This window comes from Micropterus salmoides, unplaced genomic scaffold (genome assembly GCF_014851395.1).
Source record: "Micropterus salmoides isolate LMB-PRFRI ecotype aquatic unplaced genomic scaffold, ASM1485139v1 Ms_hic_scaffold_11, whole genome shotgun sequence".
Classification (NCBI taxonomy): Eukaryota; Metazoa; Chordata; class Actinopteri; order Centrarchiformes; family Centrarchidae; genus Micropterus; species Micropterus salmoides.
In genome coordinates, this window is record NW_024040152.1 from 17,495,615 (window position 1) to 17,521,952 (window position 26,338).

General features: G+C 40.0%; 3 protein-coding genes across 8 annotated transcripts; 1 reads left to right on the top strand and 2 right to left on the bottom strand.

Annotated features, from left to right (window-relative positions):
* Positions 1-1,723: 1,723 nt before the first annotated feature.
* On the bottom strand, positions 1,724-11,503 carry pdp1 (pyruvate dehyrogenase phosphatase catalytic subunit 1). Its single transcript, XM_038711535.1, has 9 exons — positions 11,373-11,503; positions 9,559-9,845; positions 9,298-9,465; positions 8,516-8,727; positions 7,330-7,411; positions 5,560-5,654; positions 4,715-4,883; positions 4,404-4,622; positions 1,724-3,699 (listed from the first exon to the last, which is right to left on the bottom strand). Exons 2-9 carry the CDS (start codon positions 9,799-9,801, stop codon positions 3,319-3,321), a joined length of 1,569 nt encoding a protein of 522 aa, XP_038567463.1. The 5' UTR covers positions 9,802-9,845; positions 11,373-11,503; the 3' UTR covers positions 1,724-3,318.
* Positions 11,504-12,469: 966 nt separating this feature from the next.
* On the bottom strand, positions 12,470-22,278 carry tmem67 (transmembrane protein 67). Of its 2 annotated transcripts, none has more exons than XM_038711537.1 (28): positions 22,007-22,278; positions 19,919-20,007; positions 19,404-19,494; positions 19,162-19,261; positions 18,530-18,593; positions 18,335-18,406; positions 18,180-18,242; positions 17,574-17,728; positions 17,342-17,450; positions 17,085-17,171; positions 16,767-16,832; positions 16,518-16,671; positions 16,318-16,438; positions 16,121-16,226; positions 15,750-15,806; positions 15,495-15,593; positions 15,298-15,396; positions 14,893-14,979; positions 14,693-14,792; positions 14,460-14,599; positions 14,227-14,367; positions 14,006-14,086; positions 13,738-13,854; positions 13,506-13,622; positions 13,299-13,361; positions 13,057-13,159; positions 12,828-12,970; positions 12,470-12,746 (listed from the first exon to the last, which is right to left on the bottom strand). In XM_038711537.1, exons 1-28 carry the CDS (start codon positions 22,209-22,211, stop codon positions 12,666-12,668), a joined length of 2,910 nt encoding a protein of 969 aa, XP_038567465.1. In that variant the 5' UTR covers positions 22,212-22,278; the 3' UTR covers positions 12,470-12,665. The 2 variants fall into 2 exon arrangements, with proteins under 2 accessions (XP_038567465.1, XP_038567464.1); XM_038711536.1 differs by having other exon boundaries at positions 13,299-13,406; positions 22,007-22,273.
* On the top strand, positions 20,388-26,220 carry rbm12ba (RNA binding motif protein 12Ba). 5 transcript variants are annotated; one of them, XM_038711544.1, is made up of 2 exons: positions 20,388-20,626; positions 24,170-26,220. In XM_038711544.1, exon 2 carries the CDS (start codon positions 24,194-24,196, stop codon positions 26,024-26,026), a length of 1,833 nt encoding a protein of 610 aa, XP_038567472.1. In that variant the 5' UTR covers positions 20,388-20,626; positions 24,170-24,193; the 3' UTR covers positions 26,027-26,220. The 5 variants fall into 5 exon arrangements, with proteins under 5 accessions (XP_038567472.1, XP_038567473.1, XP_038567471.1 ...); XM_038711545.1 differs by lacking the exon at positions 20,388-20,626 and adding an exon at positions 21,897-21,919; XM_038711543.1 differs by lacking the exon at positions 20,388-20,626 and adding an exon at positions 22,963-23,083.
* The last annotated feature ends 118 nt before the right edge of the window (positions 26,221-26,338 follow it).

The following is a 26,338-nucleotide window of genomic DNA, read 5'->3' on the forward strand; positions in this document are numbered from 1 at the left end:
CCTGGAAAAACATTCGTCCTGCAGCGGAAATCAGGCCAAAATATTATGTCGGGACGTTTATTTACAGTAAACTGACTGAATGTCATCTGTAAAACAAATACATGAGTTGCGGATGCTTACAATTTGTCACTGTGATGACGATCAAAAAGAGATTTTGGCTTAAAGTAAAACCTCGTTCTCTCTGTGACCCCTTTCTGATACAACAGGGTAAATGAGGTAAAAGAAATTACCAATAGTCCCCTTTATTACAAAAGAATAGAAAGGGTACCACATTAAGACTTAAATATCCCGCCAGGAAATGTGTGGGCTGATGATAAATAAAACCATTTTTTGCAAATAAAAATAGAATATTATCAACAATCTGACATCAGTGTTTCATGACCAAACTAATGTGGTAAGCCTCCCCAAAAATTGGACAATGAAAGAGTTGAAAAATTAAATGAGAAAGTACAATAAATGTGTATTTTAACTTTAAACCCCACTATTAATTATATAAATATGTATTACATTGTTTATAACACTATAATGTAGTTGTAACTAGATATAAGGAAACATTTAAAGGTGTTTATTAATGTGCAGTAACAATTATAACTTCCCCTATGAAGACAATGCAGTCAGTTTTATTAGGCACCTCTAGCTAAAACTAATGCAGTCAAATACAACAGCCCTGCAGCAGATTTTTATGAAGGTTATACTTTTTTCAGAGGTGTTTATTCAATTTTATGGTTATTTTGGAGGCTGTTGAACTGTATTGTTATACCAACAGGTGTTTCTATTATTTTGTCCTCCCCATAATATCAATAAGGGTAGGCTAAAGGAAAAAATTAACAGAGTTTTGCTTTTTTACCAACTGATTGGAGGTTAAAGGAAAAAGTATAAAGCTTAGTATTTGAATTTAATTAATTACTTACTAATATTATTATTCATTGAAATGTGCAGTTGATGACAGTGTTCTTCCTGATCTTGTATGTGTCAGTTTAACCTCCTCTATTAGATACTTTGGCCTGTCTGATCCTGCAGCATCATCTAGTGGTGGTTAACTGGCTGTCTCATAAGAAACTGACTTCAAATCCTTTACTTACATTAAAGTAGCAATGCCACACTGCTAAAATACTTCATTACAAATAAAAATACTGCATTGACAATGTGGGGTATGGGAATAATGGAGTAAAAGTATTACCAGGAGAATGTATTTAAAGCATCAAAAGTAGGAGTACTCAATGCAGAAAAGTGAGAGTTTTATTATTATATCTTCATTAGGTTGCTAAAAACGACACATCAGTGTGTCAGCAGCATTATACTGTTGTATTAGTTGAGGTGGAGCTCATTTTTAACTAATTCATTGAGGGCTCTTATAAGGATTCTTTTTCATCATGGATGAATCGGCTGATCAATCCATAAATTGTTTGGTAGGTAAAACGTCAGAAACTAGTAAGAAATGCCTGTCACATTTTTCCAGAACCAAACATTATTCAGTTTACTATAATTTAAGACAAAAACCCAGCAAACCCTCACATTTCAGAAGCTGAAACTATGAAATGTTTAAAAATTGACTTATTGACTAATTACTTAAGCTAAAATTGTAATTACTGTTGGTTAGTCTTTTACAATGTGTCACCGTGGTTGTTTTTTTTTAAAATCTCGTTTTCTGGAGAAAATCTTAATCTGGGGTGTTGTAGTTTGTTTACCACTAACCCTGACACACAACAACAGTACAAAGTAGTGTGTATTCAGTGTTTTATTAAACCAGTCTGTATATAAAACTTAACACATAACGTACAATTTATACATATAACCGTAAAGATGTGTAACATAACTGCTAAAGCTGAATAAATAATCTTTCATCTTCAAACAACTACTTTCATATTTACATTCTGCTCATTCATTTGGGCTCAAATTCACTTGAACACACAGTCAGACAAAAGTCATTAGTGCTTAACTGGAGAGTATCAGGAGGGCGGGCCGGTTGGGCTTTAAACAAACAGTTACCCACATTGCTAATGACCGGTCAGAAAGGCTTTTAACACACACCCCCTTTAACCCCACACAGCTTGCAAAACACTTACAAACTTTTATTTTCCTCTCAGCTGCAATCACATGTCACAACTGTGTGAGTTGAGTCAACGCAGCTCACTAACCGTCATTATTACTTCTTCTTAACATGATGTAACAATAATAAAAAGTGATGGCGTCACAGAAAAAGACAGGCACATATCACTACCTGTGGTGGTGGTGCAGTCTGTAAATATTTGTGCTCCAGCATATTAGATTTGAATTAAAAACAATCAGTAGCTCAGTGGTTCCTAACCTTTTTGACATGTGACCCTTTCAATGAAGACATTTGTTTATTCAAATTGTTGTGAGATTTTTAAAGGCCTGCAGGTGAAAGCCTCCAAGCCTCCACACCAATTATTTAAAGAAGCAAAAAATAGAGAAAAATCTGAAAGAAGATATACAATTTTGTGTAACATAGGTATTTTTCTCTCTCTTCCCTATTAACATCTTGTGACTGCTGAGATGGACTTTGGGACTCACGCAGGACAGGAACCACTAAGCGTCAACTGTCAACTTCAAATTTAGAGTATTTACATCAACATCAGATGATGTCACTGTTTTACTTGAAATCCAGTGTGCTGGAGTAAACATCATCCTCCAAATACTCACACTGCAGTGAAAATGCAGAACATGTGTTGGGACAACAATAAGAATATCTCTATATACAATGACATACATGAACCAATAAAAACAAACAGATGCAACAGTGCTCTGGCGTAACATCAGCCTCACAGGTGCAGAAGCCTGGGAGCCAAATAACAAAACCGGACAGCAGAGAAAGACAATGTGGTTTTACAACAGAAGAAAAGCAGGTCGAGTGCAGTGGTGCATCGACAAAGACCTCTTCACTTGTAAACCAACCTTTCACCCTCCTTGGAATTTCTATCATTTCAATCCCGCTGAGTCTTTCAATAGACGAGGAAGTTGAGTGTTTTGGCACAAAAAACAAACAAAAAAACAGTTTGTAACTTTGTCTTTTCAGCCACACAGAGAAGTGGCTATGAAACGGATGTTGGCAGCATAAATAACATGTTATAATATAAGAGAATTAAAATCCAGTTTATAGACGGAAATCTTCTCGCTTCATAAGGAACTGGATCTTCTCTGTACTGCATACAAATGTACAGATTCTTTACATAAATAGAGTTAAAACAATTCATTCAGACCGCTGGACAGATCTAACTTTGATACAGCCTGTTTGTCCACAGAGTGTGCTTATGTGTAGCATACAGTACTCAGTTACTGACTATGTGAGTGTGTGGCTCAGGACTGCCCTTCCTGTCTCTGTGCACCAATCACATGAGGGTTAAACTGAGAGATGATAATGGTGATGTCATCGCGGTACATGCGAGCCAACTCCTCAGGCAGCGACAGCATTTTCGACAGCCTCTCGTGGTCAACTGTGCCAAACTCGTTGTTTCCCACCGCGTGGCGCATCAGGTGGGTTGCTGAGTTCTGATCCTCGAAAGTTGAAGACATGCGCGCCTTTCTCTCTTCCAGCAACCCCTGCATCTGTCCCAGGGTGACCCTGTAGCCTCCAACTTTGAGGGGCTGCCGCTGGTGCACCCCTGTTAAATACTCCCCCACAATACGAACCACTTCCTGTCTGTGGAGTGTCTCCCAGAGGCCGTCAGAGCCAATCACCTGCAGCGACAAACAGAGGAGAGTTGGAATCTGAAAACACACAACTGTAACATCAGATAAGCAAAGTCACTCACATACTCACTGAAGTTGTCATGACTAAAGTTCGATCAGTAAATGAGGTTCATTACAAAATACCTCATCCATTTTGGAAAATCCTGCCACTGGAAACGGATTGTGAAAAAAAACAAATCGTTGTCTGCATAGGTCATCAAGTTCTCATTTCAAACCAACCAGAGAAATCAAAAAGTCATACAACAAGCAATCACAAGCCTGGAAGTTAAAGAAAGACCCCTGTTTTTTTTGGAGTTTTGTTTTAACAACCAACTTTTTCTTTTTTAATACCAAAGAGATCCACCAGGGATCATCTTCTAAGAAACTTATGAGAGAAACTGGTACAAACACCAGCATGAAATGCAATTAACGTTTCCCATTAAAAAAAGTGAGAAGCCAGAGCCTTACTATGTCTTACTATCAGTTTAGCATATTGTAGAAGAGTAGAAATCCTCCTAGCCTCTGCCTCTTGAATGAGATCCACACAGCTGTACAGGTTGTCCAAAGTTGACTTAGAGAAACTTTTTTAATGCGGTATGTACTTTGATATATGTGAAAAATGTTGACTGACTGCCAGACTAGAAATATCCTTTTGGAAAATATGTTATGAATCAGAGGATTTGTAAGTGACAAAAGCGCGCCTCTTCTCTTACCAGGAAGCGATCCTGTGGCCGCAGTTTGTGGTACGTGATCTCAGGCTCAGCGGTCAGGTAAGGGGGTGTGTGGTAGTTTGGAGGGATAAACTTGGTTTGCTCGTTCTCATGGAGCTGATCAGGTCCAGACTCCAACACACGCTTTTGCAGTTCAATACTCCACTTGAACTTCACATCCCCAAATGCTCGGAATGGCATGAGGAGGCCAAGCAACCGGTCCTGAGAAAGAAGATGAAAAAGCAGGGAAGAGGTTTTACTAAAATGCTGTAACAACAATACAACAACAGTGAGCAAATCAGAGGGTATAGTACCTGTCGTATAACTGTCTTCCTCTCTGATGGAGGGTGTTCACCACGTATCCGGGCAACCTCATCCTCATTCTGGGCACTGTGGTCATTAGAGAGTGTGTGAGCACTGAATGAACCATCTTCCTCCTGGACCCCCAACACTGCCCGAGCATCTCCTGCATTGGCTATATACCTTTAGGGACAGGAGGAGAAACAAGTCTGGTTAAGCTTCTCCCCTCTGGTAGGCGCTACAGAACGCTGTACTGTTGTCAAAAACCAACAGTTTCTTCCCACAAGCCATCACTCTGATGAACAACCGATTTCTGCCTCACAGTGTCAGGAACAACTTCTGTGCAACAACCCAGTAACTCTGTCTCTAATCAGCCACCTGTTTACTGGTTACCAATTATTATTTATTAATCATTCTCTATTTTAGTGCTGGTCATGCTGTTCAAATTGCCATATAGTATATCCTGTATACCAAACCCACCTACCTCAAGTACATAGCACCTGCACCTAACACTATTTACACCAGCATCCTTTGCACTATGCTCCATCGCACTGTGTACATGTGCACCTGTATATCACATCCACCTCCGACATGTACATAATAATTTTACTCCTGCATCGTTTGCAATCTGCTCACTGCACTATTTGTCTATCTGTCTATATTGTTTTTGTTTATTGTGTGTATATTTGTGTTCTCTACACTGAAGTCTGTGTCTGATTTTATCATTGTAATAAAAGCACATTGTGAGCAATGTACAATTGTGAGTCATATTCCTCGTATGTGACACATACATCCCGAATCTTAAAGATCCAGTTATGTAACCCTCAAAGGAATGTGTGTATGTTTTTATGCTCCGTACAGGTCTGATCCATCGATGTGAGCCACACAGGCAGTTGCTCCAGAAAAGGCCACTCTCAGGACCCAGTAGTGCAGGAAAGCATTCGGGTCTCCAACCTGCATGGCAAAATAACACTGTGAGCCTTCAGACGGGACATGGCACATGGTTCAAATTACACGGAGGGGCAATGACACCTGAGCTCCTCCTTAAGCCATAAAGATTTAAATTTGGACGCTCACATTTATTGTACTGCTGCCATGAAGCATAAGTGATATTCAATATGTATCCTTGTGTGAATCTGCCCTCAGGTCCTGCGCACAGACCAAACTGAATGACTTGCAATTTGATTCAAACTTGAATATCGACGACAGAGAGCCAGTAAAAATAAATTTGTGCCTGATTGTAGAGAAACGGTATGCCATGAAATCTTTTGCAACATGTGTGAATCATAGTTTCACAGTGCACAGCTGTGGGCCAACTTTTCTTTTCTTTTTAAAAGAACAAAACAAGATGGGTAAACACGAAGTTATACAGACTAACAGGTAACTCGTTGATAGGACAGTTTTGGCGATTGTCATCCTGCATCATCAGGACCCAGATGGGGAAATCAAACTCTGGTGACTGACAAGTTTATGCAACACTTAATGCTTCTGATTGGTGTATTTATGTTTTTCGGTGATGTGAAGAACTTTCTTCTTTAAGGGTAATAATCACACAGTGACCCTTGACCCTGTGGGTCCCATTAGGGTCATTTGCAGAGCTAAGGTAAACCAAAAGGTCACCCTCAAGCCTATGACTCTTTAAAGCAATAAGTTAAACTGTCTGTTTGGCTGACTTGACTGACGCAGCTGCCTTGATAAGGCTGAACTCTGGTCGAGCTCCTAGGCCACAAAGTCAAGATTAGCTTCATTTTGTTTCAGACTGACTGACTTGTCTCCCCTTAGAAAGTGTTGCATGTGACTTGATTGACAGATAACGTGACTTTAAGCATTGTGTCTTGTTTTGAACCAATATCCAATAGAATCTACACATGTACAGATGGGAGAGCAAAAAACTTATTTGGACACTTAGTGAATCTCAGTAGGTCTAGGAAGGATAAGTATCCCCTATCAGGATGTTTCCTTCAGATTTGGTTTTGGCATTGTCCTCACTCTGTACTATTGTTGTCATTTTCTCCTCAGTCGAGCTTAATAAATAAATAAACAATAAATATTACATTGTAAGACATCCTGAATTTCCAGAAACCTCACAAGAAGTTCCTTCACGTGTGTCACAAAGAGTTCATGAAGAAATCACTAATTATAAAGCTTTCTTAGCATTATTAGACTCTCAAACTAAGTTTGTACATCAGGCTAAACGAACTGTACTAACCGGGAAAACGCACTGAACAGGTTAAGCGTGAAAGCTCCCTAAGCCTTGTGACCTTAATTTACATGGAAATTAAAATTAACTAGTGTTAAAAGTAGGCCAACAACTCAAGTATTTTCAGTTATTTAAAATTAACTAAATATCTAGCAAATTGAGTGAAAGATACCCAGACTTTGACTTAGGAGTTGATGACTACTCCACAGCGTAGCTGTGCAAGGCCCTGTTTCACTATGAGTAAAACCCAGAATTAAATTCCAAATCTACAAACATACACTAACCTAAAAAGTCATGTTAAGGGATTTACTCTGCAAAGTTGAAGAGAAACTCAGATGTAGGTGGAACATCTGAATTCCTTATTAACACAAGACGCTTTTAGAAGAACCAGCAGCATTGTTTCACATTAAGACAGCAGACAGCTCCCACCTGAGCCTCCAGGGAAATGTCACTGTCCAGCCTCTTGAAAGCATTTATCAATGCCTCGCGGGTGTCTGGAACCTCGCCTGGGCTGAAAACAGAGACAAAGCAATATGTGAAGACAGAGGTCATCGGCAGAGACAGACAACAGCACTATTGGCAAAACAACAGATGGGCCAGTGTTGGTGTGGGCGTGTTGCTACAAGGTGAAGAGAAATGAAGAAACCAGGAAGTCCAGTTTAAAATGCTAGCAAAAGAAACTGGACAGCTATTTATACCTTTTTGAAACAGGATTGTTCAGCTCAAGAATCTTCTCCTCAGTCTTATTTTTTTGTTTTTTGGGGGGTAAAAAAAGAGGATAAACATATTTTTGATAGGTCAAAGCAGTACAAAAGATGACCTAAGACCAGCGGTGTCCTGGTATCTGCCAGTGTCTAGAGAGTAACGTTAGTATACTTCAACCTGGACCTTATTTTCCCCATGTTTTTGTTTATGTGACTAATGGGGACAACATTTTTTGAAATTGGTCCATTATTGAGTGACTGCGTTGCAGTCGGCAGCAGCGAAACAAGGCTGCAATGTAATCCTTGAGGGCAGATGTGCTCCGTCAAAGTACGTCCACTAAAGTGCTTGTTGTTGCCAGTGACATGCTAAAATTGTATGCCTTGGTTGATTAGTTTGTGTAATGTGTGACTTTTTTTGCTTTGGTTTCTTTTTGTTATTGTGTAACTTTGGTGTTTCAAAAGGGTTAAACACACCAAAACAAAATTACCCAAACAAAACGATGGACTATTTTTGTCAAGGGAGTGGCTTTAACTAGAGCAATATAGCGACTGGTTCAAGAAAAATAATCTTACTGTTTAATAAAAGGTATTTTTCGATAGAGATCCTTTCCATAATGTTGTAAGAACTTACAATAACAAGCTGAGTCTGTCAGCGGCAACAACAAGCACTTTAGTGGACGTACTTTGACAGGGTGCAATTGCCAGCAAGAATAGTGTTACAGCCCTGTTTCGCAGCTGACTGCAGCCACTCACTCAATATTGGATCAATTTCAAAAACTGTTGAACCAATTAGTCACACAGACAAGTTACCCTTTAAATGATGGCACCCACAGATAATATAGTGGTCTCACTGAAGTTAGTAAAGAAGCCTGCATGTTTGCCACAGTGCAGCTGTGTTTCCCAGTCCTTACCTGGTGAGATCTATTAACTCTTGCCAGTAGGTTCGGAGGCTGTTGAAGTAGAGTGTCTGAGCCTCCCTGCTGAAATAGTCGTTGGGGTGCTTGTGCCACTGCAGGATGGGACTGAGGGCTCTGCCGGCCTCCACCGCTGCCTCGAGCTCACACAGTGTGTCGTGGGGCAGCAGAGACACTGCTATGTAGTAAAACAACCTTTCACTCAGTGCCTGGCAGAGAGGAGGAGAGTTGGAAAGCATTCCCAGGAGAAAGTAATATCAACAGGATAGAGATACTGAATCATTAGTAGGATAATACAGAACATCTACTTATATTAAAAGTGATCATATATTAACTACAAAGATATTTTCTTTTTACACTGTACACATGACATTACAGACCTACTTGCTGTTTATACTCTTTATAACATGACAAAACTCGTTATATGGTAGATTATGTTCACAAACTTTATGTATTGATGCTTCAGGCTCTTCTGAACATGTTTGATGTATTGTAATGTATGTAAATGTATTGTTTGCAGACTAATTCCACATAATTAACCCCAAAAAACAGTAACTGACACTGAAAGAAACATCCTCTATTTATTTGTTAATTTGAGAGAACCTGCATCCAAGTATGTGAGTAAATAAGACTAAAATTCAACATTAAAGGAGGTGGTATTATGCTCATTTTCAGGTGGACTTTGGACTTTTTCCACTTTGCAAACCAGTACATGCACAAAAAAGACATAATACCACCTCTTTAAATTATCATGATGAGCAGCATATGATCAGCTTTACCTGTGCACAGGCACAGCCAGCGTGGCCGTCAAACACACCCAGCAACATTCCTCGTGTCTGCAGGCATGTGGCTGCACTTCGGCGGTCTTCTATAGGAGCGTTGGCTGGCAGCTGGTTACTCTCAAAACCCATCACTGATGACACATTTTTCCCATCAAACTCTGGCACCTAGAACCACAACATATAAACATGCAAAGATGAAAACTTTAAATGCAGAGATGAAGAAAAGTGTTTTCTGCATGCATGAATGACCCCACAAACCTTGAAGCTGTACTCGTTGGCTTTTAGAATAGAGTTGACCTGCGGGGGAGAGAGGATGTAGCTGCAGAGCACTGAGGTTGTCTGGTAACTTCTTGAGTGCTGGGGGCTCTGAGAGGGCCGTCTTGAGGCAGGTCGGTGAGTGATGGGCCCTAACCGGGACTGGTGTTGCTGGCATGGTAACAGACTGGAGGCCAAGACCTTAGTGCGGGGCAAACCCCTGAGCAGCTGAGATGTCACAGGCATGGCTGAACATGCACTGCAGGCACATACACAAAGAGCCTACAAACCTGTTCAAGAGGCACATGTACAGAGCTCAGAGGGACAGCAGTCAGAAAGCAACCACTTGACTTTTAACAAAACACATTCACATACAGAGAACAGAATGTTCTTTCTAGGCACCAGTAAGCAAACAATGTCCAAACATTAAGAGATTATGTGATAGAGTTTATACATTTGGACAGGTAGACAGTGCGGGGTCCAAATCACCCACTACAGGTAAGGATTTGGTGGTGAAGTAACCGAACGTCACAAACTCGCCAGTAATATTTACTTTAAACCATAAGATTTGAATATGTATTTACTGCCAAATATACTTTTTAAAATCTCCCCAATGTTCACATATTTTCCCTGTGAGCAATTCAGATCGTTTAAACAGGTTGTTGATTAACTGGCTGTTGTACTGGAGAACTTTGCAGACACCTAAACTTCTGGAAAGTGTAACAAATGTTCAACTTTATTTTCATTGTGGCGCTGTTGAGTTGTATTGCATTATGCTGACAGGTGTTTCCGTTATTTTGTCCAACCTATTTATATCAATGAGGGTAGGCTAACTAGAAAACACCTCTCTGTATAATGCAATACAGTTATATCACAGACTATATCCTTCATAGGGATATTATATATTATGTAGTATTATGCAAGAATACGACATCGGCTAACTTTTGTTACTGAAGTTTCAGGACGTTTCACTTGAAGACCTGAAGTCTCAAGAAAGTGCGTATTAGGAGAAAGCACCAGCAGAGCATGCACCGGCTTGAGTTGCAACTGTTCTCCAACCACACATCTAGCTGGGCTGCACGCCCTGCTAAAAATAGTTTTGGAAAGAAGCTCAGCCCTGACATTTAGCAGTTGAGAAATGTTCGGCCGTGACCTACTGAACTGGATCCTGCCTGCGTGTCTCCATTTAATCTGTCCTCGTTGCATAATTTAAGTGTATCTCAGAGTAAAGTCTCCTTTTAGTCAGTCTTCTTCTGGGGAAAGATGCAGCAGCACGGACAGTGACAGCTCAGGTGAAAATCTACGCTGCTCAAACGTGTTAAGTGAAAATGTCCTTGTAAAAGTCTGATTCTGCTGTGTTGGAGTAGGATGGGCGGCCAAAAATTCTCCCAAACGCAAACTGTGTATGAGTGAGACAGACCATATAGGGGCCGCCCCAAATCAGCTCTGAGGTCTGCAAGAAAGTTGCCATGTTTGTTGACATCACTAGCCTTACCTAGCTAGCAGTAAAGCAAGTCTACAAAACCGTAAGCTAACCTCGGAACAGTTAGCGGGCCTTTGGTCTCAAAGTCGAGTAAGGCTACCAAATGGTACCACGATATGATATTAACATGTAAAGGTTAACGTTAGCTCTCCAGTGGATAGAAGCTAAACAATTTCATGCTAATGGTTATAGCGGGTGGATGGTGGCGTTTGGGTTACACCCACCAACTATTGTCAAACTGGATAATGTCTCCTCACATGAGACGAGACCAGCTGGAAAAAAAACCACTACGCTTAACCGTCATAGGGTGTGAATGAGCAAAATTCAGACTCACCTTAATTGGTGGATGTGTAGAAGTTACTGAAGTTCATAGCCGAACACCGACCCCTCTGGTCTGTACCATCTCATTTAACGACGCTGCCTCTAGAGCGCCTCACCACAGACTGAACGCTGATTGGCCGTGCTCTGACGGCCGCGATGACGTCACGCCAACCCCACACGCGTTGTTGCTTTTCCCACCAGCTCTCCGACAACTCTGCCGCTGATTGGCTAGTACCCGTTGCCTGCCCGCTGGTTAGGGTTGTCCATCAAATGAGACTTGTCGAAAAGCACATCCCACACGCACGAAAAAGGGACTTTTAAAATCAGGTTAATTTTAATGTGACAGCCTCTTGCTGTAATCTGCAGCAAGGAAGGGCATCTTATTCACTATCATTAATATCTTATTATCACATTTTGTTAAATAATTTGTAGTCCTATTATTTCCCATTCAAGAGCAAGATGGTTTTGAAAACAGCTAACAATTGTAATCAAATAAAACTAATTACTTTTCTAGCAGCACCCTGCTGAAATGAACAGACACAAAAGTCTCGAGATACAAGAAACATTCCTAAATAATGATTAAGCTGTGCAAACAAATCACACAAAGGAATATGAGATATTTCTGTAAACCATAAAGAGTTAAATATTTGCAGAAACAAATAGCTAGTGGCAAGTGGTTTTAACATTTTGGTGCTTTAGATGCCGGCTTCCTTGGTATGTTCTGATTGAAAATTCAAAGCATGTGTTTCTGTTTCAAGAACACTTGACTCAATCTGAACTTTCCTATAAAAAAAATTAGTAACGGTTACTGCATAAAATAACTAATGGCCAATTCACAAAACATAAAAAACATGTAAAATCATATACAAATCCAATGCTTCCATAAAGCAGTGTTGTCCAGTGTTTTGCAACATTGTCCACAATGGCCTAACATACCTTGAAATGTTGAAGGTATAGGTATAGTACAATAATGGAAAAGCCTCTGGGAATTGACAAATTTACATAGTCTCACAGAATATGTTGCCTAAAGATTTTTCTTTATGTCTTCATGTGAATTCCATGATTTTCATAATACAATTGTGCTTTATTAAAATTACCCCAAAACAAGGCTGTCATATCAAAACATTTTAATCAATAAAAACACCAACATCTTTACAAAATTATGAAATTTACATCATGAAACAGCAGTAAAAATATAGTATATGTAAAGAAAAGCATAAAAAGCTGCACAAGCTGTGAACAGTAAACGTCTTTGAGAAAAATGCCACAAACAACACTGGCGTGACCAAATACTAAGCAGGGAACTTCATATCAGAAATCTCTTATCCACCAGAGTCTTGTTGACGAGGTTCCTTCTTCCTAGAGTGTTACGGATCAAGCGAAATATCTGTAATGAATGAGATGGTTTTCAATGCATGTCTTTTTTAGCACAGTGAAAGCAACATACTGGAACACACCAAATACTGACCATTTGCTGTACGTATGTAAGCACGGCTGCAAGCACAAAGCTCTGAGATCCAAGGTCGACGACACAGAAGAACAACGTGTCAAAGATCAGCAGTGTGGCCTCATTTCCATAAAACAGCAAATCACTGAAGGAGTGGGCCTCGTCTGCAGCGAGAAACGCAAACTGACATTATATACACACACATAAAGAAACAGAAATGTACAACCAGTCTGGGCCCAGAGGTCATTACCATTGTAAAAGATGCTTTTTTCACTGGGTTCAAGGAACTCCATCCCTATGACCCTCTCAAACATCAGCTTGTCCTTCACTATATAGTCCATGTCAGGGTGGGCCTGAGGTGAAGAACACAACATGGGAGACAGAACAAGCTCGTCTGTACAAAATATTTAATCACAAATAGACATACAATAAAGTCAAATCAAACTCTGCTGGGTTCAGTGTGAGAGTTAATGTATGTGCATTTGTACTTACATGCTCTATTATGGATCCCAGGAAGTGGTTCATAGTTTGGTAGCCTCTGGTGTTCTGTTCAAACTGGTTCCCCGAGCATGCATCCATCAGCCGTGATGGCCCACTCCTCTGGAGCAGAGGGGATGAGCAAACATTTGAAGTGAAAATGGGGAATCGTTTTTCTTTTTGATCTATGGTTTATAGCTCACTTAAGAAAAAAGCACACACCCTGCTGAGTGGCTCCCGTATCCTGTCATACTGCATCCGCAGACGATTGGTAAGAGACACCTGAAAGGTCTGGACCTCTGTGTTGGGAAGTAAACCTCTTTTACCACACAGGGACTCCTTGAAAAAAAAAAAAAAAAAAAAACACAGAAAGGAAGACAGAAGGAGGATGTATATAATGTGAAATCAATAATGTCATAAATATGCTACAACACACAATTGTTGGAGTACATACACTTTCTCTCTTCAGATTGTTGTTCATTTCCTCCATATTTGTATCTGCATGCCCATGCACTGAACGCCCGTGGATGTAGTAGCCAAAACAACGGTGAGACAACAGCAGCACAGAAATCTATGCAGAAAGATGGACAAAATACACTCATGTAAAACATTCCAGACATCCAACCATCCATCCATCATCAATCGCTTATCCTGCGTACAGGGTCGCGGGGACATTCCAGACAGATAATCTGTTAAAATATAATATACACATTGCTACTTACATTACTGATGGAGCAGAGATCTACAAACTGACGGATTTTGTCCTCAACGAAATGCTCATAAAACACAGTGAAGAAAATCACCTGGAAGTATAAATGATTATCTTTTAAAAGGAGCTCTCCACATTCATACTGTATATTTCCCCTCATTTCCTAAGAAAGAGGAGAGAGATCGAAGGGAAGTGAGGGAAGGAGGAGAGAAGAGTGAGTGGTGGCAGGTTTACCTGCAGAAGTCCGATGCAGAGCCACAGCGTGGCTGCCAGACCGTAGCGCAGGATCAGACTGTATGAAGGTGTGTACAACTGTGAGGAGCGCTCTAAAGTTGACCAGGGGTCCCTCAGGGCCAGGTTAGAGAAACCTAGCACCTGAACAGAACAGGGTGACATGTCAGCAACATGGAAAACAGACTTAACAAAAGCTGCAAAAAAGAGAGTGTACGTTTTGGTGTAAGATGTACTTCAAGAAAGAAGAGCACAGCCATGATCTGAAAAGTTGGGCTGATCTTGCGGGTGGTCTGGATCTCGTTCCATTCATTGGCCACAAAGTAGGTCCTCCAGATGCTGACCGGGGAGGGGTCGCGCTTGATCTCACCAGTTGCTGAAACAGTAGCAAATATGGTGAATGGAATAAGACAGCTGGGTAATTACTTTTTATGAAGGACTGTAAAGCTCAGAGTAAATATGTTTGTACCTTGCACTGTCCTGCTACCTTTGGTTCGTGGCCTCTCCCAGTCAATAAAGAATACATCAACTGTCACCTGAAGGATGAGCTTGTGGAGAAACTGGACAGCCTGGACACAAATATACAAAATATAGCTTTTCACTAATCCTAATAGAAGCAAAAATAATACTGCTCATTAATACTGCTCATCTGCTCAGTGGGTGTCTAACCTTGAGAGCGAAGGCACAGCCGATGTACATCACAAACTGCTCCTCCTGAGCAGGTAGTGGTAACAGCACTGATACAAACTGTTGGGCCTAAACACACACATACACAAATGAATCCCACAAAGCAGCCGATATTAATCCCTCCTAAATCTATACATTAAAAAATGGTACAGAAGTCAAAGGAGAAAAAAGACTTGCCTTTAACGTCTAAAGAGTCCAGAGAGGAAAGAAATGTTTAAAGCGAATGCAAAGACATGAAAAACACTTATGTTTGTAAAATAAATAGTTAAAAAAGGGTACAAGGGAAGAAAGACACAGAAAGGAGATATGTGTACAAACAATAAAGATCACTCAAGTATGAAAAACACCACATCCTATAAAAGAAAGTCCAAAAGGAATTAGACTAACCTTGTAAAAGATGAGCCAGTAAAGTCCAGTTCCCACAGTGACGGCAAAGAAAACATTGGCCAGATCTCCGGCATAAAACAACAAAAACTTCATCATAGTCTGAGGGAGAAGGAGGGAGGCACTGACATTACTTCCAAGCTTTACACCAACGGATGGATTTAAGTGGCCTTAATAATGACATGTTAAATACACGGCACCTCCACATCAATGAGCGGAGAGGCGATCCTCCTCTTCCAGCTGACTGTCTTCAGCAGAGAGTAGAGCACGGCCACACCACCCATCACACCCAGAGCAGTCTATGCACACATAAAAATATCAGAGCCACAGGTGATACTCTATCACTGTGTCCTGTGACATAAACACTGAAAAGCTTCGGTCAGACACGAGAACTTTTTTTTCATATTAGACCATACAACAATAAACGCTTGATTCATTCATAAATGTCTACTCACGTCTGTCTTTATGCGAGCTTCATTCTGATCCATCTCATACTCCACAGCAAACGTTGTCTAGACACAGATTCATGAGATTAATGCATAAGCATGTCTGTATGGGATTGTATTGCTATCTTTGTGAGGACCCATTTCAGATTTTAAACAATCGTAGTGAGGACATTTGTGCATAATGATGACATTTTGGCCGATCCTCACTACTTCAAAGAACTGTTTGAAGGTTAAGACATGGCTTTAAGTTTTGGATTAGAACTAGGTTAGGCTAAGGTAGGCGCTTAGTTGTGAGGATTAAGGTTAAGGTTAGGTGCTAAGAAATGCATTATGTCATTGAGGGTGAGACAGACAAACGTGTGTGTGTATACGCTACTCACAGATACAGTTTGTGTATTGACATCCGTGATGGGAACATCTTTGTAGGTCACAGTCATTAGAGGGGGAAATACCTGTCCTTGCTGAGTTCGTGGAACTAGCTGAAACCTAAACACAAACACATACTGTTACAGTTACAAAAGCAAGCTTTCACTCTCTTTTTCTTTTTATCATGGGGTTGTGCACATTGGGAGCCCACCTTATTTTGACACTGCTAGCAACACGGATGACTTTAGGCAAGGCACTCATGCTTTTCTCTCTTCCACTCAGGGCGTCGACAAGAAACATACGTCTAGACAGGTACCAGTTATTCATGCTCTCTGTACAAAGACAAAATATATTAAAGCAATGCACACACACACACGCACAGACGCACTCTCTAAAAAAATTTAACTCCACCTTGGTTGATGAACCGTCCATTGTATTGCTGGTTATAGACTAGTGTAGGCAGGGGGAGAAGTTTTCTGTTCTCTACTCCACCGAGATCCATAAACACATCATAGAACAACGGCTCGGGATGGGCATCCATCAGCTCTGCTACTGAGAGAACACACTACACAAACACAAACAAACAGCTTATAATACAGCTGGGCATTGCAAGAGAGTTTGTGCACTGTCTCTGAGTGAAATGAAAGAAGAAATACTCACACTTTGTTGGTAAGTGGTTCCAAAGCTGAAGGCTGCCGCCTGTTTGGTGGTTGTTTCGGGACAAAGCTAAAAAAGAGGAAGAGAAGAAGACATGTTATGCAGACTACTTACCAGTCTTTAATATGTTTATACTTTAGTCACATGAAAATGTACTTCATTTGGTCAATAGTAACAACTTTTGTGTTGTTAACATGCAAAAGAGTGGTGGGCAACAATGATTTGGATTTGGGCCTACCACCAACCTATCTGCGTAAACCGAGTGCTCTTGTGTATTCAGACTAAATATCCAATTTAATCATCAGTCATTTAACATCTTACCTGGAGATTACCTCCTCCCACATGTTCCCATCTGAGGAACTCTCCTCTGACATTATAGACAGCAGCAAGCAGCTTAATGTCAGTGTTCTGTCAGATAAACAGAATATGTCAATTAGAAGAACATTTTGCTCAATTTGTAGTATCATGAAATTAACAAAGTAATGTTTTTTATAGGGGTATTCATTTCTTTTAGAGTCCTTTCTTTGTTATGTTTGTTCATTGTGATAACTGGAAGATGATTAACGTTTGTCACTTACCTTGTTTCTTCCTCTGAAACTGAACCCAATGGGTACAGGATCAGTCTGAAGCACTCGACTGGCCAGTCCTGGCTCGTCCCCGTAGTAAAGCCATGGCAGATTAACTCTCCTGAAGACAAAATCAACAAAGTGCTTACTGTCCACTCTGGGTGAAATCAAATTACAGTATAGGGGAATGAAATCTGCAAAGAGAGCCCAATCTAAACATATATGCCATGGTGTTGTTCATTACCAGTAGGAAATGTCTTGAGTTGAGCTTAAAGCAGCTCTAGATCTGAAGACGGTGTTAAAGAGTCCACAGGCATCGGTGGACACGCCGCTGAAGGAGTGCATGTTCATCACACACATGTTCCCGAGAGCCTGGCACGCTGTCAGGTTGGAGAAGACCTGTAACCACAAAACTTGTTTATGCACAGCAGCTGAAACACACACAAAATGTTAAAGAAAAAACACCTCTCTTAATACTCTGGCACAACTGTCATTACACAAGGTAAATGTATTGTCATCTTACAACAGGGTTGTTGTCTCACTGCACAGCACATTACATCTGTTATTGCAACAAGAACAATACTGGTTTTGTGAGCTTACATTACATGTGCACATTTTGGCATCAATTACAGTTAAAGTTTCAATGGCTATATTGAATGTCTATGAAAAAGCTATCACAGTAACAGCTAGGACAAATGAAACAGCTACAACACAACATCCTAAAATATCCTCTTGTGTCCTAATGACCACATCACTTGTAACAGCATGTGGCTGTGACCAGAACCAGTGCTGCCTTCCTAAGATGGCAGAAAAATATAATTTATCAACAAAAAAAAAGAGAGACAATTACAAGGCAGGCTGCTGATGAAGAGTACAGGTTTTTCACGAACCATTCAGACTGGACACTGAACTTCTGCAAGGGGAACACAACAGAAAACACAAATCAGAATACAAAAAAATAAACACGTATAAAGTGAGCAGGTGAGAGAGGAGGAGGAGACTCACCAACTGAGCATAACTGACACTGGGATTCACATTGGTGGGGAGGCTGTCTGGAAGGAAACACAATCCCCCTGCCTGGGAAAATAACATCACATACCAACCACTGATGATCCATATATTCTTTGAGTCTGTTACTGAATTGTGTGTGTATGATGTTTCCAGATGAAGGTATGAGGGTAGAGGGTCAGCGGAACTCACCAGGACATTAGGTGGGTTACACACACAGGAGGTGTTAATGAAGGAGACCTGACATCTCTCACACCTGAAAGACAATTTTCCATCTCTTATATACTGTACAAAAAAAACATCAAGCTTCCTTCACACTCATGACAGCACTATAAGAGCGACGCTAATGGCACGTTTCTCCAAAGCAAGTTTGTCAGAACAAACAAAACCCAGGATAAGTGGTTGACGATGGATGGATGTCACAGAAGGAATAATATCTGGCCTTGCAATGATGAGGGCACGGGCCAGTGCTTATGGGAGACACAGAGGGAGGAGGACAGGGAAGATACACTGCCACAGAGATGGACACATAACAAGAGACCAATTACCTGCTACAGGAATTTAAAAAAAAAAGTTCTTTAGCTCTCATATTCTCTCAACAGCTTTCGGTACAGTAACACATTTCACAGGACAGCACTGAGTTTATTTGCTTTTTAGTTTTATCCATTATATGATTATTTTATTTTATGTTGAGAGTGAAATATTGGTATTCCAATACGGTTCATATGCAGATCATATAATTTCTAAAAGGTACAACCTCAGATGCCTTGAGTGTGAAATAACTGAATAAATCCGTGTTTCCGCTGTATGGTACTGATACCTACCGGTCTCCACTGATGTTTGGTACAGACAAAGCAGGGGCGTTTCCATTACAGGTTTCACATCTGGCCTCATCCAAAAGATTTCCAATGACATCTCTCTCCACTGGAAAAAAACCCATCAAATATTCAGCCATTCATATGTAAAATACAAATATCAAGCAAGCACATTAAACATTAAACAACATTAAAGACTGTTTGTTAAATGCAGTCATGCAGTTCATAAATTAGTGTCACTGGTGACTCACCCAGGACATTGCCTGGTGGGCACTGGCACTGGCCCTCATCAGTGAGACTGCCTGGACAGCGAATACACCCAAACCCATCTTTAGTTACTGCCTGTAAGGAAAGATAAGATATACCTTTATTAATTCCCTGTTGGGGAAATTCAGGTTGACAAAGCAGTACAGAGGAATGTAAAAGAACAGATACAATCACACACACAAGTACAATCAGTAACGGTAACATTCTACGTACATGTATAAATATATATACACACTTTACACAATCAATATACAATTAACAGTCTACGTAGATGTTTAAATATTTGCACACTATATATAAACTATATTCAATCAATAGATATGGTTCATATAAGTCAAGTATGATCACGAATCAAGAATAGAGTCAACTTTTTATTTTATTTTTTTTTACAAGTTTTACAAATGGTGTTAGAAATTGTGTAGGGAGTGTGAGGTGCATTATCTACAGCATAAAGTAAGGTGAACAGAAAATAAAGACATTCAAGGTAAACTGCACATACAGGCTTGTCAGTGGGACATTGTTGACAAGTAATGGACGCCTTATCAGTGGTGAGAGTTTGGTAGCCAGTTTTGCAAATGCAGCTCAATCCTGCAAGAAGAAAGAAACCAGTGCAGAGTTAGAGTGAACAAGAGATGTTCTGATGCTCTGATATTAGTTTATTAACAAATCTCAGCTGCATCTTCTTCGTAGTAATTGTGATAAAAACCCATAAATGTGATGGAAACCCATTTACACATAATCAGGTTATGATTAAGGCTAATCATTCTTGGTATCAATTCATGATAATCAAACTCCTCTTATTATGCCATAATCAAGTTCTGAAAACTAGTTATAATAATATAAATAATAATTCATTGCAAAAGTAGGCACGAGTAATCCAAGGTCACATGTTATTAAAAGCAGAGTGAACAGGAAATCACCAGAACCCCCTGTCGTGAAATTTGCCTTTTTACTGCTCTACTTCCCTTTTCTCTAGTCTAATCCATTTGCGTCGAAGACAGGCCGTCTATAGTAATGTATCAATTATACTTTGACTCCCCAGAATGATGTGAAGACGTAGAAGTGAGAGAAATTGGGTTGGCCTCAGCCTTATTTAAGGATTTTCTGGGAGTTACCTGAAGAAGAGGAATCTTTCTTCACAACTTACCAGATTTGGGAGCATCATTATTGATCTGGATTTGTTCTCACTCCAGCTCTCCACTTGCAGGTCGGTTTGTTTGAATAGCTCAAAAAATATTTCCTGCCCTCTCTAATTTATTATTTTATTTTACTGTACATTTTACCTTCTGATAAGTAATTACTGATTTGTTGCTTCAGAAAAAAAACAAGTCTCTAGTAGTAGTAGTAAACTGTAGTATTAACCCCTCAGGGGTGTAAGACAAATAGAGTGTAGCTTATCAAAATGCAGTTTTATTGACTTAATAAGCAATAATCATTAGTTCTGTTATCTTGGGGAGCAGTTGCCAACACATGTGTCTGCTATCTACTTTTACATGATTTGATGTTGCTTTTGCCTGCCTTTCAACGGATTTATAGCTTAATGTTGGAGAACTAGCAAGAGACAGGCAGAATTTGAAAGTATCTGCAACTGTAAACATCCTATCCCCTCCCTTCAAAGACACTCCCCCTGAGTGCATGCAGGTAGGCGGCTAGGCGGAATGAAATCATTTGCTTTAATCTCAATAGCAAAGATATAAACTGTAGTGATGGAAGCATCTAGAGGCGAGTGGTGGATCTGTCTCATAGACTGACTGAATGATAGAAGTGCTTTAAGGACACCAAGCACCAATCAACAAGAATCTGTATTGGTGTCTAATTCACTGTCACAGACCTCTTTCAGAAAAACATTCCCTGATAAAAAAATACAGTAAATTCAAGTCCTGTCTAATTTAGTTTAGGAGGACTATTGTCTACGGCTGGGTGATTTTTCAATGTTATCACTGACTTTCAGCTATATCATATATATATATATATATATATATATATGAAGGTATCATGTTGTTTATGTTGTTCAAATTGATGATTGTGGACAAGTTATACTTGTTCCACCGTCTCAATTATGAGGATTTGCGGGTTTTCTTTGGCTTAACTTTTGTAATAGTAATATATTTGGGTTTTGGGCCTTTGGTCAGACGAACAAACAAAGACCCAAAACAAAATAATCAGTAGTTTGTGTTTTAAACATATAAAAGATACATATCGATATGGATTAATAACATCACAACATAGCGTTAATATATAATATTAAATGATTGATTTCAGCCACTTTGCCCCAAACTACTGTTGTCTATGGTTGCAGGTACTGACGTTACTTCATTTTAATCCAAACAGCACACTGTTTGCACTGTCTGTGTTCAGGGTGGATTTTTCTCATGTTGCCTAATGTTGTTGGTCCTGAACTGATTTTGAAAGTACCATAGCCATTTGCACCAAGCTGTTAGCTCACCAGTTCATTGCGGTTTATTTGCGTCGTGCGTGGCTGACCACCTCACAGTTAAAGGTAATCTGTTTTAAAGTAAGACTAAGTACATGTTTTGTAACTTAACGTCAACAAGTCAGTTCTTTGTATGATGGTAACTTCACAGACCTGTTGTGCTCCGTCGCTGATTTGGACCGCACCTCACACAGGAGAGACTCGAGATATCAAAAAATTCGTCCACACTACAGTCTGTAGGAGCCTTAAAAGAGATGATAAACTGCTGGCAATTAAGTACATCTAGGCATATTAAAAGAAATAATGTTAGCGGCCCTTTGTACGTGTTAACAGCAAATGGTAGCGTCCCCGTCGCCATGGTAAACAATGGTCTTCCTTTTTACCCACAGTCCTATTCACCCTGCGTGATGACGTTTAATCAAATTTATGTTTGCGTCCTATGTTTGCGTCACTCAAAACAAAAATGAACATTGTTGGTTAAATGTCCGACAGCTGTATTGTAATTTTATTATAACTATTGCAATTAAATTGAACTTTAAAAGCAAGAAAAAAGAGATATTTGTAACTTTCTGTTTAACTGGAAATAATCACATTTATTTTGAAAAGGCCTAAATCTTTATCTATGTCATCATTAGCTGCAGCTCAAACTTATGATAAATTAAGTCAAATTGATATCTTTATTAAGTCCAAATTCATCTCATAACTCTGACTTTGTCCGTAGTAGGCCTACCTCTGAATTCTGACTTAGTTCGCTTTGGATGACATGATATAATGACATAATTTGCAATTGTGTCGACTGCAAGCAAGACATAATAATATATGGCCTGATAAGTGTTTGATAAAATACATAACTTTTTGTTTCTGCAAGTATATTCACATATAATTACAAAACGATACAGTTCATCTTAGTGAAATAGAAAATATAATCTTTGTTGAGGTTAGTAAATAATAATATCAATAATAATAACAGTAACTAAAAAGAACCTTTTTGGAAGAAGAACATTTTTAAGCTGGGTTGACTGTAAAAAATGTGTAATTAATGAGCTTACTTTCTTTTGGCTTATCTTCAGATTTTCAGTAAGTTTCCACAGTGTGTGTGTGAGTCATAGGGGACTTTTGGCAGGAAATGTAAGCGACAGCCTTGCAGCTGTATCTTGTTCACTTCCTTGTGAAGAGAAAAAATAACATGATTACATAAGGGAGAGAGAACGACATCACTAATGAGTTCAAGTAAGTAAGATTTAAACATGTGAACATTCAGATAATATTAGATAGAGCTTGATTTACAATATAAGGAAAATAAGTTTGAGTTACTGGGGGCCAGAAGAAGAAGCTGTAAAGAGAAAAGACACAGAACACAGACACAGAACTGAGTTGGAGCTATTCTCTACATAAAATGTAGTCCTTTTCTAGTTGAGGATTGAGGTCAGTGTTTGGCTCATGGATCCAGACCATGTTGGCTGAAGAATATTAATTTATTTTTGCACTGATTTTCTTGTGTCTGATCTTAAGGTTGCAGACTGATAACTGCATGTTTGTGGAGGGAAAAAGCATTTTTCTGATTGGATCTGGAAAGATCTGTGTGATGGTTTTTAATCCAATAGCATAATGGACAAAATAGTTCAATGAAATGTATGAAAATAAAGATATCATTGCTGTCACAAATGGAAGATGTCTGTAGGCTATTAATCCAGTGCTGATCATTGCAGGGATCATTAAATGCTGTGTAACTTCTATTTCTCTTAAATTCATCCTCAGGGTGACACCATGCAAAATAATTTATTTCTGTATATCATTTTATAAATTTTGTTTATAGCGTTTGCTTTTGTGAGTAGTATAAAGGTAACTACAAACTTCATCTAATTTATAACCCTGTTACAAAATGATAAATAAATGAACCCTGTATTGTCCCGACTGTAGCCCGCACTCCAGTCCAGTAGGTGGCGGTAATGCGGCTTAAACACATTTCAGGGCCAGTGAACTTAAAAGGAGGGAAAAAAGTGCATTCCGCAGCTGAGCGTGGAAGCAGTGGTAGACTAAATGTTTTTAGCACGTATTCTTAATGTCAGTCACGGCTAATTTGAGACAGAACAACAGCAACGCCAACAAAACCCACACGTGGTGAGCATTTGTGCGCGTTTCGTGGAAACAGAAAACTTGTTTTCCCACATTTTCTTTTCAGTGTTCCTGTATGACGCACGTGTATCACATGGCCGCGTATCTTGCGGTAATACCTACCAATACCCTAATATTACTTACAACTGTTGCATTTTTTTTGTGTGTGTGTTTCTCACCATCCATGTCTTTAATTTTCAGAAACCACCTGGCCTGGTATGAAAAATGACCATAATCCTGCGATTGGAAGGCCTTGATGTGAAGGCTGGTACTGAAGATATACGGACATTCTTTAAATGCCTTCACATACCAGATGGTGGCGTGTACATAGTGGGAGGAAGTCTTAAAGAGGCTTTTATTGCATTCACCACTGAGAGAGATGCGCAGCTTGCCATGCGGCTCACTGGAAATGTCCTCAAAGGGTCTAAGGTGACTCTACACATAAGCAATATGGAAGAGCTGGAACACAAATTAAAGTCATTGTTAAAGAGAAAGAAACTTTCTCCCAAACCGTTTAAAGCCAAAAGACCTAAGCCATCTCCAGATGCAAGTCTGGTACCTTTGAATTCACAGCCTCATAATCCCAAAACAGCAAATCCAACACCTACCACCGCATGGCCACTTGATCCCAACACTGCAAATCCGTCACAGCCTTGTAACCCCAAAACTGCAGATGTACCACCTACTACAACATGGACTCGTGATCCCAACAGTGCAAATCTGCCACAGCCTCTTCATCCTGTTATTTCAAATCTACAGCTTGACAACTCGCTTGACTCCAATACTGCATTTCTTCTTGGGATTTGTACCGTCCTCCAAGGTCTCCACTCGTCCCATCAAAGAGAAAACAATGGGGCAGTGCCAAAACTTGATTTCCCCAAGACTGACAGCACAGTTGACGTGTCTGAGGTGAGGGCACCAGAGCAAACTTTGAACTCAAGGCCAGGCTACGTCAGGCTCTTTGGTCTGCCAGCCACAGCTACAAAAGAGGTCATATGCCGTTTTTTCAGAGGGTTGACTGTACAGGAAGCCATAGTGAATGTCAACTTGGGACTTAAGCATGGCTGTCTTGTGAAGTTTGCAAACATGCAGGATGCGTGTGATGCTCTCCTGTTCAACCAACAGTCACTGGGCCCCTTCTGTGTGGAGGTACGTGGAGCATCTGAGAAGATGTGGACCAGTGCGCTGCAAGAATGTGAAAATGCTTTGGATGTTGGGGAGAGCATGAAACCCAAGCAAAGCCCTCTTGGGGAAATGGCATATCACAAACAAAGACCCACTTCAGCACTGCGGATCAGGAGCCGACCTGTCAAATGGTTGGCATCTAAATCGCCAAAAAACCAAAGACCTGACGGTGACTCAACAACCGCCTTATCACCAACTGTGGAGCATGTTGTCATGGTCCGCAATCTACCCCAAAAGATGACCAAGACTGAAATAAAAGAACTGTTTGGATGTCCAAATATTGCACACAAAAACGTTCTACATCTGCTTGACCAGGAAGGCAACAGAACAGACACAGCTTTTCTTTTTTTTAACCGCAATGAGGATTACGACTATGCAATGAATCTCTCGGGCTGCCATGTGGGCTCTGATGCCATTGAGGTCTCGTCAGTCACCAAGAAGATTATGACTGACATGATGGCCAGAACCAACCCCAGGAGGCTTGCACGCGATCTGAAGACTGACACAAAGAAGAAACAAATTCGAAAGAGGAAATCAGATCCAGTTGAAACACGAGAAGCACCACCATGCATGAACCCGGACCAGGCAGCTCAGACGTGCCTGTTTGTCAGAAACATGCCCGCAGATGTACAGAAAAGTCAATTAAAAGGCCTTTTTTGCAAATACAAACTTAAAAAGAATAACATCACCTTTCTGCGCGACAGTAATGGAAAAGGTATTGGTGAGGCTGTGGTACAATTTAAATCACAGAAGCTCGCTGAACAGGCTCAAAGGCTCCACGGTCGGGACTTCCTGGGGGCAAAAGTGCTTCTTACCTGCATAAATGTGAAGCAGATGGAGGACATCTTGGCAAGAAATGGTTATGGAAGTTGAACATTAATGCTTGAATAAAGACAAAGATCTTAATTTTTTCCATTAAGTTTGTCTTCTGGTTTGTAATTCTGCTAGATTGTAGCAGATTGTTAATGTTTTGTACTTATTGTTTGCACTATGCTCCGTTACCACTGTTGAGCATTTTTCACATTCCCTCTGAACATATCTTAAAATAAAAATTGTTTTGAGCTCTGTTTTATGATCCATTTTTAACCCAAAGAGAACATCCTTGTTATAGCTATATGGCTACATCTGCTATGTGGACCCACTTTGAAACTGCTGGGGGCTTCTATGCTGCAGAAATCCATGATA